The 16072-nt window shown below is 38.6% G+C and overlaps 1 protein-coding gene across 1 annotated transcript; it reads right to left on the reverse strand.

The window, feature by feature from the left end:
* Nucleotides 1-3888: 3888 nt before the first annotated feature.
* Nucleotides 3889-9545, reverse strand: LOC108678926. Its single transcript, XM_018167422.2, has 6 exons — nucleotides 9274-9545; nucleotides 8969-9077; nucleotides 8429-8518; nucleotides 8055-8185; nucleotides 7676-7874; nucleotides 3889-4756 (listed from the first exon to the last, which is right to left on the reverse strand). The coding sequence occupies exons 2-6, from the start codon at nucleotides 9060-9062 to the stop codon at nucleotides 4725-4727; spliced, it is 546 nt and encodes a 181-aa protein (XP_018022911.2). The 5' UTR covers nucleotides 9063-9077; nucleotides 9274-9545; the 3' UTR covers nucleotides 3889-4724.
* Between the last annotated feature and the right edge of the window lie 6527 nt (nucleotides 9546-16072).

The raw sequence follows: 16072 nt of genomic DNA on the forward strand, positions 1-16072 counted from the left end.
TGCCTCATGTCTACGGATGTAAGCGTTTTCAATCGAAGACATCGTAGAGCAACGTAAAATTACGAACTGCTGTTCAACAATGTGAAAACATTCTCTATAAGTAGAGACTCGACGAGAACAGTTTCTGCAGCTTTGTAATTTATTTTGAACGATATTCTTCACGAGTCGCTCAAAATGTCTTTACTGCAAGTAACTCAGAAATAATGACTGAAAATTGCGATGAAGAGTTGGCTGGAATACTGAAAAACTCGAGCTTAATGCTCTGTAAAAACGTGCAATATATTAAATAAAACGTTGAGCACGTTTTCGACAGAGGAAACGTCCTCTATGGAAACCTGTTTCCGTTTTAATTGAATGCTATTATTATCGAGTCCACACGTGAGCAACGACGTGCACGAGCACATGAAGTCTGTTCAGAAACGTTAATCCCGACCCCGCTGAGGCCCGACTGTAGCCACAAGGGTTCATAATCCTTTATTCCGTAAACATTAGACGTCCCAACGTTACCAAATAGGAGAGGGACGCAAAGATATGAATCCGGAAGAGAAGACAATGTCATGTGCCTGAACGGCGAGAGGTAATAGTAACAAAGTAATGAAAGTATTAACGAAAAAATGGCATCAGCTATAGCGATTCTGGACCCCAACAGATTGCTCACGCCGGATCTTGTAAAATTTATCCCCTCATTATTCCTATAATGTCTGCGTCCATCATTTGAATAGATTTGTTCTGAAAATATTTTGTGTATTTGAAACCGTTCGTATTTATGTCCGTTCAACTCGAAGAAATGATTCGAATAAACGATCGATTCCACAATGTTCAGATGAGCGAAAACTTTGAGCAGGTTCGTTCATTCTTAATCATTATTGCTCGAATTATCAATCAGTACACTGATAATATTCACAATAACATTTTTATTACGAATATTGCGTTAACTTTTCAAAGTAGCAGTGTAAGAGCCTGAAGCGAATCAACATTTTAGGTTGCGTATTAAGAGTGCGATTGTCAGAGTGAAGGACTATACTGGGATAACCTGCTGAAATGTTTATTTTAACGAGATTAGGCACCTCCAGAGGTATGATTGCGAATAGAAACTACTATAAATCCAGATCAGCCGCTATAAATTTTTTTCTTTTTCTCTCTTCTTTTTGCCACACAATTCCTACTACACACAGCAAACCCCAATTGTGGCCTTTTCCCGTGTGTGTCATTAGTGTATAAAACAGTCTTACATTAGTTTTACCTAGCCAAAGAACCCTAACCAAACTGAACACAGCCTGACATATCCTAACCTAACCTGTCGTAACCTAACCTGTCCCAACCCAACCTGACCCAACCCAACCTAACCTAACTTATCCTATCCAAACCTAACCTAGGCTAGCCTGAACTAACCTTGCCTTACCTATCATAATTAAACCTAACCTAACCACCCTTTGTCATGGTCGCCATAGGAACTTGTTCCTGGCTTGAACCTAACCTCAGCTAATGACGTATATTTTACGACATGTTCAATTTCCTACCTGTTCCATTTCCATACCGTGCATAATTGGGGCCGGAGTTTGCATTTCCAACACTCACTGAACGTGTTGAAAATGCGAACTCCGGCTAAATACTCCAAACTTCAATAATCTAGGTGTCGCTTTTCCTCTATCAAAGTAAATAGTGCAAAAACTTTGAATACTTAGTCAATGGTTGCAAGAAACACAGCTTCAAGGCTTCTTAAGCTACCAGTTTCTCAACTTACTAGTCGCACTTACGAGCGCTGCCAACTCCTGCACGCCGGTGGTCATCATCGTACATCGTAATAACTGCTTGATCGAAATTCTAGTTGAAGTCTTGTTTGACGGCAGATATCGAGGGAACGTCAAGGCCCCGAGCTCAACACTCGGGGCCATTAAGAGGAAACTTTTGTTTTCTTTCCATTGTTATTCGTGTCAATTTTCTTCAATCCTGATCGTTACCGAGTTAAAATACCTTGAAAGAGCTAAAAATCACAGTTACGGATCGGGCTCATTCTGGCACGGACCAATATTAATGTTTCATGAAAACCATTTTCTACAGAACATTTGAGATTTTTTCTTTTGCATTATTAATTCTAAAAAGCTGAAGCAGTAAACCATATATGAATGATCTTTCTAAGTTAAAATTAAGATGATCAAATATTCGCTCAAAAAGTGAAAAAAATCAAATTTTTGGTCTTATTTTATTCATCAAGTTTCTTAAAGTAATAATATTTCGAAAATACGTGTTATACACACTTATTAGCTCAGTTTTATCCTCTGTTGATTGAAACTTTCAGAAAGCTTCCAGGAAGTACGCAGCTCGCACAATAATCTTATGAGTGAAGACGTTGAAAACGTTCAGGGAAGCTCTCGAAGTTACGCGATTCCGACGAAAATTCGGTCAATTCTTGTCCAATTTGAAAAATCATATCTCAAGTTCTATAGAAGCTGGGATACTGAAACAGGGTCCAAATTAAAGGCAAAGACTTGTGCTTGATGATTAGAGTTGTTGAAAAATCTAGAAAATTTTTCCGTATAGTTGTGAAAAAAAGTAAAAAGGTTGGATAAAACATGATCAAAGTTTCGCTCACAACTTTGTGAGTTTTAATTTTTTCGGAAATCTGTATAGAACATAATTTGTGTATCTCGTTGAGACGCGTAGAGTATATGGCGTCAGAATTTCAAAAATCTTTACGGTTTGGCCGTGAGAGTTGAAAACCCACCGAAAAATGGCAGAAAACAATTTTTTCAGGGTCAACTTTGACCTCCAATTTGGGGATGAAGTTTCGACCCGACAAAAAATCGTTCGAAATCCCAAACACAGTTCAATCCTTTATCTTTTGTTTGAAATAAAGCGCATTGCTATGATTTTGCAACTTTTTGAGCTGTGATCGTTTCCGCAACCTCATTTTAGGTCATTTTTTGACCAAATTTTCCTCTTTTTTGGGGATTTGGGGGGGGGGGGAAGGAGTGGGAATTTCGGAAATCCGACAAAAAGGTTTGGTAGAAAAAATATGCGTACGTGTCTGTGCCAATTTTCATGAGATTCTATCGGGTGAGCTCTTGGGAAAAATGACTCGAGTGAAAACTTTGACCTCAAACCCCCCTGTACGTGATTATACAGCAGCAGCATATCAAAAGTGGAGAGTATAAGTTTAGCGTCCGCTTCGCTGGCTGTAGGCACACAGAATTTTTCTTTGTTGGGATCGTAAAGCCGTAACCTATAGCTTGCCGCTATTGAGCTCAATTTACTATGTTTACGATTCGTGTTAATTCCTTTTCATTGATATATATTTGTAATATTTATGTTTATCATTGATGAGTACGCAAAGTCTCCGTGAACGAACTATTTAATCCTCGGAGCGCAAGATTACAAATTAACAACATTAAATTGACTTGATATCAGACTACCATTGACGAGGTGAGAAGTGGACAGGTCGCCAGCAGGAGAGCAGCCTCGTGATGCTATCAAGCGTCTGGCCCGCCAGCTACCCACTTTTGTGCCCATCTTCCTTCATACATGACATATTTACGTATACAAGTTTGCAGAAATGTTGTAGTATTATTTTATTTTTTCTACTTACCGTTTGGTTTCATTATTTTAAGAGAGATGTCAAGTGACGTTTTGATCGATCTATGCAAAACGTAAGTTTTCATTGTTATTCTTTGAATTATTAAGCTGAAACTCGTAAGGGCGATACGTGCGCAGGAGTCCGCGCTAAAAAATATGTAATCAGATACTGTACAATATTAGTACAAATGTGAACCCTACATGAGCACACGTGCACGGTTGCAGTAATAAACCATCTAGAAAACATAGATTTTAATAACCCATTCGATATACAATTTTTGAACAATATCTCGTGAAAAATCAATATCTCAATTTCATAAACTAAAGAAAGGGTGTAAGTTTACGCATGTTGGTCATCGGGTTAAGGCCACACCATCGTTTGGGTACAGTTTCGTCTTTTAATTAATAGTGTCAGAGACCTGGCTGTAATTTGGCTGTGCTGCCACGGCAGTTAATAAAATGAACGAAAATTTGCTTTCCTTTATTGTTCTTGTAAATATGAAATTAAAAAAATGAAACATTTATACTGTACATGATGCGAAGTAGCAGTCACAAGTTGCAAATTACGTTTACTCTTAGGTTTACGACCTCTTTAATTAACGAGCATGACTTCCCCCGTTTTAGCTAACGTCAGTTACGGCCATGATCGTTCGGCCATCTTAACTATAGTCAAGATATTGAAGCTTCGAGTATATCATAATATTTGGACCAAAAGTTTGACATTGTGGCTCTTATAATGGATATATAGGAAGTAATTTACATGGAAAAATACTCACAGCGGTGATCGAAATCCACATATATAACGTAAATAGCGAAGGTCAAACCGAATTGCTTGTTCAATAATGTGCGAACTAAATTTATGGTATAGCGCCAAGCAAAAATTTATAAATCAACCTGCATCCTATAGAGATTGTATTTGTTGCCACACGAGCGATGCCACACGGCCGCTTCACCATTCGCGCGTTCTGCGCGACCGTCGCCGACGATCCGGCGAAGGTTGGAACTCAATACACGCAACCCCGCCAAAAGCTATATTCCTGGGAGGGCGTCGCTCCTACCCTGGGCGCCTCAGGATAGATGGTGGACACTTCTTCGGAATTCCGCCATCGAATGGCACAGCTATCACTGCGATAAGACGTACATTCGTGTCCTCATGCAGAGGATATGCATGAGAACCAACACCCTGAAACAAAGAGAAAAGGATATTAGAGAAAATATTAGAATCAACATTAAATGTAGTCACTTTAATGCTTTAATTCTATTTCACGATAGGAAAGAGCAAGAGTATTTTTTGCAGACAGGTAAGACGGGAGGGTATGTTCAATACAAGCATGATAGTTAATATTCTTCAATGCGCGATGCTATCAGTTTCCACCGTTTCAATACAAGCAGCGTTGGTGTTAGAAAATAGTACGCCTTGTAAGTAAGAATACGTCTTGTGAATACGCTGATTCTTGCAGTTTATGTCGTGCTTGCAGGAGGTCGCAAAACTTATTATTTTACTAGGTCCATCGGAACTGGCTTTGATGCTATGAAACCTTTTGCGTTCCACCAGGCGTATGGAGCATCTTGTCTGTTCTTGAACGCGTTCATACTCGAGGCCTCGAAGACTTCAGCAGGGAGTCTGCTCCACATGTCAGTGACATCAGTGAAAGAGTTGCACATTGTTGAGCTGCACCGCAGGTTTTCAGTTTACAAATGTGGCTCCTGGAGTTTGTTCTTGCTTTCAAACATCACTTAACTTGCTTCAAGACTTAACTTCACACGAGTCATTTAAGATCATTGGTCCCATTGAAAGTTTCGACTTCATTATTATTTCCAGGCTGAAGCACTTTATTCCAAAAACGAAGCTGCAGAATAAATCCACGAGTTCTCTCACTCAATACTTCGTCGAGACCGTGTTTGGAGGAGCCAGGGTGCTTTTCCAGGTTCAGGTTCTTTATGAGCAAAAGTTTTAAATAAAACCTCTTAGATAACTTCCCGCATTGCTGTCGCTGGTATTCGTGTCAACAGGCTCAGATTTTCCTTCTGTGAATATTTTGATCTTGCGGGAGTTTAAGCTACTTGATATTTCAAGTAGCTTCATCGTTCATTCGGCTAAATCCGACGAGACTTTTTTCTTTTCAGCAGATGAAATTCAGTTCCAAATGTTCCGTGGTGCCCTCAAGTCCTGGCGAAATCAAAATCAAATTACTGTCGTTTAGGGCTCACCTTCCGGAATCGCGCCCCGAAGCGCCGCAGGAACGCAATGTTTCGTTCGCAGGTCGCATGCATCGCGTCACAAGTCACAAAATCAAGCGTCGCACGTAAATGAGACAAAAGAAGTTACGCGAACCGGACAGATAAAGCAGGTCGTATCCACTTTACCGAGCGTCTTCAAATATTTTAAGCGTCTAACTTGATGTATAGGTATACTATATACGAGAAATTTGATAGTGCTCTTTCAATCAACAGGCTTCATTGCATTCTATGCATATTATTGGAATTTATTCCGATTGTTTGTGTGTTTACAATGCAATTAACAAATAAGTAGCTGATGTTTGTGCAGCAAATTTTTCAAGAATTACTATAAAATTGCAATTTCTTTAAGCCCAGAACTCTACCAATGTTACGAGGGACAAACCTCAAATCAATAAGCGTACTTTTAACGTTGGTCGAAGACTCCAAATTTTCGATGTCTTCGATTGAAAACGCTTACATCCATAGACATGAGGCAGACATGACATAGACATGAGGCAGACATGACATAGACATGGGGCAGACATGACATAGGCATGAGGCATAGACATGACGAGGGATTGGACGTTCACTGCTGTCCACTGCGCTCGCCCTCTGCTGAAGCGGCACTCACACAAGGCATGCAATTAAAATAAGGAGTTAAAAGGACAATAAGAAGTTAGAAGAATTTGGTCATTTCCATGCTGCCCTTAAACGGAGGGATGACCGGCGGGTTTGCACCCTAGCTCGTTATTCACCCCACCAACCAAATCACGTTGCAACAACGTTTAATTAACGATGAGCCAACGTCAAATGTCTGATGGGATGCTTTTTTTTCCAGGTGCTTTCCCCTCAGACTTGAAGGTCGTCAGGCCTATAGTGCAAACCTGGGCCGTCAAGAGAGACGACAAGGGAAAGAAGGAGAGAGTACGGGTGGGACTAGGCACTTCGGCACTTAAATCTAACATAAACATAAATATCTAAGACACTACATGCTTGGTTAGGTGGCCGAGGCGGACACCGATAAGGGTCTCCCTCTCCGCAGCACACCACCAAACAGAAACACATATAGAAAATGGAATAAGCAAACGACAAGCAAAGAGAAGCACATATATTTTCTATAAAGGATATTTTCAGCGGTCTTGCACAGCTCCGTAGAGATACATCAAATAATTTAACTGCGGATCATTTTTTCACATTTCACTGCCCATAATTTGAGCTATTATTTTACCACCTTAACAAATAAATGTGTAATCAAATGCTATTGATTTGTTGCATCAATCATTTACTTAAATTAATTTGACAAAGAAATTCATGTTACTAATGAACGCGTTTCCATTGAAGGTTGTGTGATCACGCGAGACGTTTAATTTAGGAACTACATTAAGTTATCTCATCAGGTTTGCTGGCAGATAATAGTTAAATGCCCTCGCACTCGCAGCGCCGGACTCTAAACACTTAACTTCTTAGGCTACGCAACTCAGTAGGCAGTAGCATGCTTCCGCACGCCGCATGGGAAACAACATAAAAGTGATTATGGTATTAATATTGCCATATCATATCATTGTGATGTCGGCGCTGAAGAATAAGCCTGAAGTAACCTGTTGCTAATGAGTGATCGAAAAATTTCGTGCTTATTTGTTGCCTCATGTCATTCTACCCAGCCTTCAGATTCAGTGGTATGCACATTGGGAGTTACAGCCCTTGAGTTATGGTAGAATTTACAGCCACAGATTGCAACCCCATCACTAGCATGCTAGCATGTGGTTGGTCCTTGATTTTTTTTAAGTTCATATTCTTAGAAAAAAGTAACAACTTATTGTTTTAGGTCAATTAACTCGTATATCAAAAGGTTTATTCAAAAAATACTTTTTTGAAACCGTACCTTGTAGTTCAAGAATATAAAGGTTGAAGTCTTTCCAGACTCTTCGGACGGGATGTTTGTACCCGAACTTGGGTAACGATGGCAGCGTCAGCAAGATGCAGCGTGTAACGTAGCCCGCACGAGGATGTTCCCGCAGTGCCGTCAACACACAGCCAAACTCCTCTTGCAAGAAGCTCAGACTTGGCGGCTCTCCCGACCACTGTAAATAAAGTAGAAAATGAGCAAATTTCTAAATGAAGATCTCAAACTGATATCGTGATGCGTGAATATACGCAACTCTCGTAAAGGCTGACTTGCAACGAAGAACCGAATGTGATTAAGGCATAGAATGTTTAAATTTTTTTAACTTCAATTCGAACTAAGGCAATAATTTACTGACGCGTAAGAACTCATTCGTTCCAATCATAAGAACGATCCTAGGGCCGAGGTCTGGAGCATCTCGGATCCTGCGTGCCAGCTGCTTCATAGTGGAGCCGCTGACGCACAGCCCCTTTTGTCGTCTAGCGCTACCTGCAGAGGAAGTCAATTATTGAATTATTTAACTCTTGGTTTCACATCAATTGAATGAAAACTTTCAACGACAACGAAAATAAAATTGAACAGAAGAATCATTCACTTTAATAGCATGCTCCTCATTGTGAATTTAGGTCTAGTTTTATCATCACGATATAAAAAATTGAGTTAAAAGTATAACTTTTAATTCGTTATTCCTAATCGAGTAAAAGGAATAACGTAGCTTAAACTTTTACAAACTTTTGGTCGCATAACTCCACAGGCGCAGCATCATGCTGTCACCCATCAACTCGTAATCGAGTCCATTGATGTTAACGAACGCCATAGGAACTGCAACAATAAGATATTATAGTACATTCTCTTATTAGTGAGACGACTACATATACAATGTCTTGGTATACAACTATGTCCGCTTCTCTTTGTGGCAACGTCAACGAGGCTGCTTGCATGCCAAAAACAATACCGTTCAATCGGAAGAACAACGTAAAATTCGTAAATTTTGATAAATGAGCTTAATATTCCATCGTCTCAAAACTAAAATTTAAGCAAAATTAATTATGATTGGACTATTGAGGCAGGCATCAAACAATGATGTAAGGACATGGAACGAGTTCAGGCAAATGTGGTTGCGTCAGAAAACCTGACACAATATTATTCAGCTCTAGGTTTCCAGGAAACTGATCTCGATAAATAAAATAATGTTAAAACAAATTTTTGAATAATTTGTGAAAAATATGCGTTACAGTGACAGTTCAGTCGAACGTGCAAACAAATCTTTACCTGTCGCTGAAGATGGACCCGGATATTCTTCGCCAACATCTGCATTCGTTTCTTCTCCATCGGAGGTCGTGTCAGCCAGAGCTTCTGCCATCATACAACGCGTTGCGCTCTGTAAATCACGAGTTTATCAGTGCAATATTTCTAAGAGCCCAATTCAAGATCACTCTAGGCCTAGGGTCTTTATAGAACTAGAAGTCATACTGTAATTTTAGAATTAAAATTTTTCCAGGTATATTCAATCATTCGAATTTGGATTACATACATCGGACAATCTAGGTTTTCTTTATAAGAATATCACTACTTACATAAAAAAATATGTTTTCGTTGATGAAAATGACACAATTGACAACACTTGACTGAGTAAGTGTTACTTGTCGAATGCAAGCGGTGATCGTAAACGTGGGCTATTGGGGTCATCCCGGCGCGGTGCATTCCACTACGTAATTGGCACGCTCCAATCAATGCGTATTATAAACCACAATGCATGTTATTTGTCAAGTATGGCGTAAAAAAAGGTCTAACTTTTTCATTGCCCTGGGATCTTAATTCCGAGACAATCAATTAAAGTTTGCAATTTAACCGAAATTATGCCACATTAATTTTCATAATGATATTTGTTTACAAATTTCACCTTCCTTGCTTGTACAATAATTTAAAGTGACACCTTAAGCAGCACAGCAAATATTCATATCGTGTCTTCTGCACCCTTATGCTGTACAATACGACATTTTTCCTTGAGGTCTTACAAGCAATGATATGCTTGCGTAACGTCTTTTCCGAGCTGGCAACAGAGGATTTTGAGGAACAGAGAAAATCTGTGTTTTGAAACCAGAAAAAAAATCTGATATGAGCGATTAAAAACCTTGAATTTAAATGATAATTTTCAGATTGACGTCGCAGCGCCACATAGCGGAAATATTTCTGAGCTCTATAATACAGGTTTAATTGTGACCTTGCAGGTCCTGTAATAAATTTCCATAACCTATTTCAATCTTTGTATATTTTGTATTCTCTACTATTCAATAACAGTAAGCAGTATGTGAAAGGGCTGAATGTATTACTTTTAATGAATATATTAAACAAACCACATGGCGATCCTCACGAATTTCCTGTTTTATTGCCAAAGATTCAGCAGTTAAGATATAATTCATAAAATATAACATACAAACGGCAAAATATCCTAGTACCACCACTGCACAAAACAAGTTTCCTCTTTCTTCACACCATGAACAACTATACAAGCAGAACGCTACCGCCTTTCTTCGCTCGTCACACAAACAAACCATAAAGTACGTGGCGCAAGCAGCTACACAGCGTGAATAGACCTACAGCTCATACGTGTGTGATAACGGACATTATTGTTTACCTCGCTGTATTTACAAACGCACTTTTCTCGTTCCCGGATGACACAAAGACGCTGAATCCGGATATATTATGATTGCGGATATATTATGAACTTTTTTTGCGTTACATGACGAACGTTGCTTTATTTCATTGAGGGAAGACTCCATTTCACTTACAAAAAACATCAGTTTATTAAAACTGATATACATCAGCTTAAACGACTTGGACTGATCAGGCGCTCTTTCGAGTTCCTAGATGCAGAAGCGATGAAGCAGTTGTTTGTTGCCGTCGTACGCCCGAGTCTTGAGTTTGGAAACGTTGTGTGGTCACCGAGATTTGAAAAGGACAGAAATTTGCTCGAGAATGTTCGAAGACGTGCAACAAGGATAGTTCCGGGCTTGAAAGGCAAGTCCTATGAGGAAAGATTTAAGATTATGAAGCTTCCAAGCCTCAGTTATCGACGTCTGCGTGGGGACCTCATTGAAGTATACAAGTATACTCATGGCTTATATAAGGTCCCAGAAGGATTACTAGAATTTGAAACAAGAACCAACACCAGGGGCCACGGCTATAAACTAAAAAACAGCGTTGGAACACATCCATGCGACAACATTTCTTCTCGCTTCGAGTCACCGACATGTGGAACAGCCTCCCTGATAGCATCGTTGACGCTCCGAGTATGAACATCTTCAAAAACAGACTAGACGAAGCTATGCAGGAGCATATGTTCATTCTTAAAATACCTAGCAAATTACGGACCAGGCAGTAAGTCCAGCAGCTATCTCAATCAATCGTCAGCTATGGAAAGATCGGGTTCCAAATGCCGGATCCCTTGTTAATCAAGGCACGAAAAGTTCAAGAATCGGCAACAGGCCATGGGCCTATTTCTTCAACGCCGACACTTCTATTCTATTTTATCAGTAAGTAAACACAGCCGCTGGGACAAGTAACTTTGTAATTAATTGTTCATCACCGCACTACATTATTGTAATTTTACTCACTGCTTTTCTCCAATCCGATTTGTTACCATTGATGTATTTATTTTATTTGGCAAAATGCGAGGCAAAAGAGCTGTTATAAGTTTAATTTCCAGAAGAGAAAAGACGCGATTTATGACCGCAGTCAGCGGCGCAAATGTCTCAGTCCTAAAACATGATTTAGCACCTCGTCCACAACACGCGCCTTAGAAGTCAGTCTCGTAATGCCGATTTACCTGAGCTTCCAGTTTTCGGGAAACTGATAAGCTGATGTTTATCAGTTTTAATAAACTGATGTTTTTTTACTGAAATAGAGTCTTCCCTCAATGAAATAATGCAACGTTCGTCATGTAACGCAAAAAAAGTTCATAATATATCCGCAAAATTGACACGTGATGATATTGAAAATTATTTTGAAATGTATATTGTTAAATAGGATAATGTTTAAGATTTTTTGAAGTTCTCGCGATTAAGGTAAATAAATTGAGGATATTCCCTTCGTACGGTTATTACTGAAATTATAACAAGTGAAAAAAAACGTGTGTATAAATCCGCCTTAATTCATGTAACTATGCCTTATAAATGCAAATGTATTTAGATCTAAAATTATTGTTTGGTTAGATATTAAACGGTAAAACAATGGAGCGAAATTATTTTTTCCCAATATCACGTCGATCTAATTTTTAGCAGATGACGACGGTGATTTGTGCAAGATATTTGAGCATTAAAGTCGAAAATTTTACAATTATACCAACCTAAATTAAATTGGATTAGAAAAACGTCAATAAAATAATAACTGATATTCAACAAAATGGTCATCGAAATCAATTAAAATAGATGAACTGAACTCGAACTGCTGAAGTTTTAGTATGTTATTTATCGCTCAAGAGGGACGTGTACAAAGATCCAGCTGCAAAAATGCTGAGGCTTATTACTTATCGTTTCCAAATGGAATAAAACCCCAAAAATTCCGAAATTGTTCATTCATGCGTAATGTGAACTAAAAGTCTCGTTGTTGACGACATCGACTTATCGAGATAAGCTTCGATTTGATAAAGTTATGTGTGAAGTTAATGCTTAAACTTAGCGCTTAGCGCACTGCATGAAAAAAAAGCGGACATAAAATCTGATGGTGTTCGCGGCAGCGTATTACGGTATTAGTATATTACAGCGGTGTCAGCGTTCGTTAGGACGATAGACCTGCATGTCGCCGATTCTTAATTAGCATCGCACACGGTTGACTATGAATTGATTGAGTTTTAGCGTGTGAGGTGGAAGACGTTGTTGGCAAAGGCGCTGTATCAAATGATTGGCTAGACGTGGATTGAGTTTTTGCCGGTGATTCGGGAGACGCTGTAGGTAAAAGCGTCGTCTCTGACGGATGACAAGGAGTTGAAGATTTAGCAGGTGAGGCGGAAGACGTTGTTGGTAGGAGTTGCGATGCTGCCAAATCAGAATGGTCTATGTCCATATTTTCATCAAAAGGAAGGTCATTTGATGCTGGAGTTGGAACAGTTGCAAAAGAAGCAGTCATCGAATTAGTCATTTTGGTTTTAGATACTGATGCTTTTTTTCTGACAAATCGACTGCAGTATTCGCGATAAGCATTAGGGTGATGTCTCTCTAGATGTTTCACTAAATTGCTCTTGCTAGTTTGTGGAAATTTCACAGTTTTTTTTCAAACGTGCACAATTTACAAGTGGCTAAATAACCGTTATCTTTTTTTTCGCACGTCTTTGAATGCAAATTCAAGCACAGGATGAGGAGTCATCGTTACAGAGATCTGTATCTTTTCAATAATTAATCTGAGAAAACAAGCATGAAGTAGGTAAATCAGCACTTAAACATGATTTATGAGTTTCAGGAGACATGCAGGTGCGACCGACGCCAGTAACATACAAAATACGAGTATTTATAGGGGTTGTAGCGCTAATATAAATTCCTATCAATGCGGATATTCTTTTTTGGAATAGGTATTTTAGAGGTGGAATCATTTGGAACGAATGCTTTACTTGGCACGATAACTGACCACGTTAATCACTATTTAAAAGTAAATAAATAACTGACAAATCTTTATTATTAAGTCACTTTCGATAAAGTGGCTTAGTTAAACGCACGCGTGTATAAACCCAAGAATTCTTTCAGACAAGTTTTCAACTATCGTCAGGCGTATATGCCAGAGAAATAAGTCACCGGCCTTGAAAAGAAACGATCTATTTTGTTAACAAAAATTAGTCCTAACTTTCTAGCTTGATCGAAAAAGCTTCTACTGATTACGTGACAATCGAACCCTACAAATCGTATTTCTGAGTGACGAGTAGGTACGGTGTCATACGGATTTTAACTTTTTATTGATGACGAGTGGCGAGTTGAGTGCCTCACAGCAGGAGCTGTTCAGGGCAGTGGGCAAAAATGTATGTATCATTATTATTGACGGGCGACGGCGACTATAAAAGCACAATGAAATTAACTTTCGAGGCTTCAAACCGGAAAACCATCATTCTTAATTATCCACAATAAAACAATGACATAGGCCTAGTCTGGGTCTGAACTGCTTTTTAGTCATTTAGCCTATCAATAACGTAAATAATAAGTAGTATTCACTCTTCAGGCAACAGTCTTGAGTCTTGACCCACGAAAATATACAAAATTACAATTCGATCAAAATACTCTCAAAAATCAAATTTGATTATTGTAAAACAATCTCTATTTATTGTCTATTGTCTCATTCAATACGTTCAGATAATTCGTCTGAATTTTGACAAGGATTTCTAGCCCAAATCAGTGCTAAAATAACACTTTCAGTAAAAGATGGACATAATTACGATTGGTTGACTGCGACTGTCTGCGAGTCGAAGAAGAGTTCAGGAGGCTGGACGTTCGACGGTTAGTTCATGAAGGCTAACCACTACTCTGAGAAAATTTGTACTCACTACTTAAAATTTACTATCTCCATTTTATTTACCGACTTCAATTAAACGTTGCAACAGACTCCCGAAATATTCAATTAGATTACTAACTTTAAGATGCGTTTGTTCCTTAACAATTTGTCTCCAAGTTAAATTAAGCAAACGAACTAAACGGTAGGAAGTAATAGCGTCTCACGACTAAGACAACACCAAACCGAGTTCAACGTGATGCACACCGCCGGGGACATTTGGAGGAGCAAATGATACACAAACATTTACCACGAATGCATGTCTGCAACTGATTGATGTCCGGTCACCGGTGACAGTCGACGCTGCATAGCTGCATTTCTACGCGATGGTGCCAATTATTATTAAAATTAGAAATAAAATTACGCACTTAGTTCATTTTTATTCTAAAGGTGTGTATATTTGTTATATGTTGAAATCAACACTCATGTTTTCATTAAAAAAGATTTGATGTTATAATTATTAACTGAGTGATATGAGCCTCATCTGTCACTTATTTTCTCCCATCATGGGCGATCTCTTTGTAAGTCGTAATGAACTGGAATGTTCGCTGCAAATCATATGAACGGTATATTAAGTTCAAGTTATTTAATACTTGCACAATTTCTGATGGAGGTTTAAAATATAATTGAATCTCTACGCCAAGAAACAATTTTTTTACAATCCTTCCGAATTTCCGATGATCTCACTCATCCTCATCTAAATATTTGAAATGTAACTATTTCGTCGTTTCTAAGACTCCATTGAGTATGGAGCAATCGGTATTTATTTCTATCGCGGGACAATGATAATACATACTTATATTCAAAATTTTGAGCTGATCCCTTCAGTATTGAAGGAGGTATGATTGGGTTCGGTTGAGAGAAATGTTAGGTTGTTCGTCTGAGCCGGCAGGCGTGTTCGCAGCGGCATATGCGGGTTCGGAGGAGTGTCGATTCGGTCCTAAGCCATTGAACTGACACGTGCATTGGGTAGCCGCTAAGTGTCGAAGTGTTTGGTCAATATAACTTTAGCAAAATTTTTTTTAAAAGGCCTCCCACAGTCACCATTCCAACAAAAAGGGAATTAATTTTATTAATTAAAAATAGGGAATGGTTTCATGTCAATGATCAGGGCCCCGACCTTAACGCCTCTGATGGTGGCCTACACCGACTCCGAGGGTCACTGAGCTGTGACGCGAGCGAGGAGCGGGCCCACGTCGAACTTGTCTCTGACTGCCGTTAGGATGCTAGCTGCATTGCCTCTCTGCACAGCCAAACCCAACCTTTGCTGCAAAATTGAGCATCAAAATCACAAAACCTCTTGCTTACGTTTTCAAGTGCTGGTCCTAAAATTCCGTTACCGTTTTAAATGTTTCTTTTATTATTAACCTATCGTTAATTTTTGCAGCGTGCTTATCTATCGATAAAATTAATTGTCTGTCTAATTTGTTCATGCATCAAATGATGAATTTTAAATACTCATACCCGAATTTCTGTGATTGAAATCCTGATACGTTATCGCTATTAAATTTTAATACAATTTTGCAATTAATTTTAATACAATTTTATTTTCGCTCCTATCATATGATGCTCATTTATACCAGCTGCAGCTGTAGAATGAAATTAAAATAAAATACAAATAATTCAAAATTAAAATGTATTGAATTAAATGTGATTATTTAATACACTTTAGCGAACTCAAGCGCGAGCTCAAGAGGCAAACCTAACTTCACCTTCAACTTACCCAGTCATAAATTCATAAATGCCAAATGGATTTCTTTCAAATTTGAAATATAAGTAGATAATATTAGTAATTTGTGGACAGATTTATTTCAGAATTTTACATCTACTACTTTTTTGTTAATA

The sequence above is a fragment of the Hyalella azteca genome, unplaced genomic scaffold (genome assembly GCF_000764305.2).
Source record: "Hyalella azteca isolate HAZT.00-mixed unplaced genomic scaffold, Hazt_2.0.2 contig1796, whole genome shotgun sequence".
In the NCBI taxonomy this organism is placed as follows: domain Eukaryota; kingdom Metazoa; phylum Arthropoda; class Malacostraca; order Amphipoda; family Hyalellidae; genus Hyalella; species Hyalella azteca.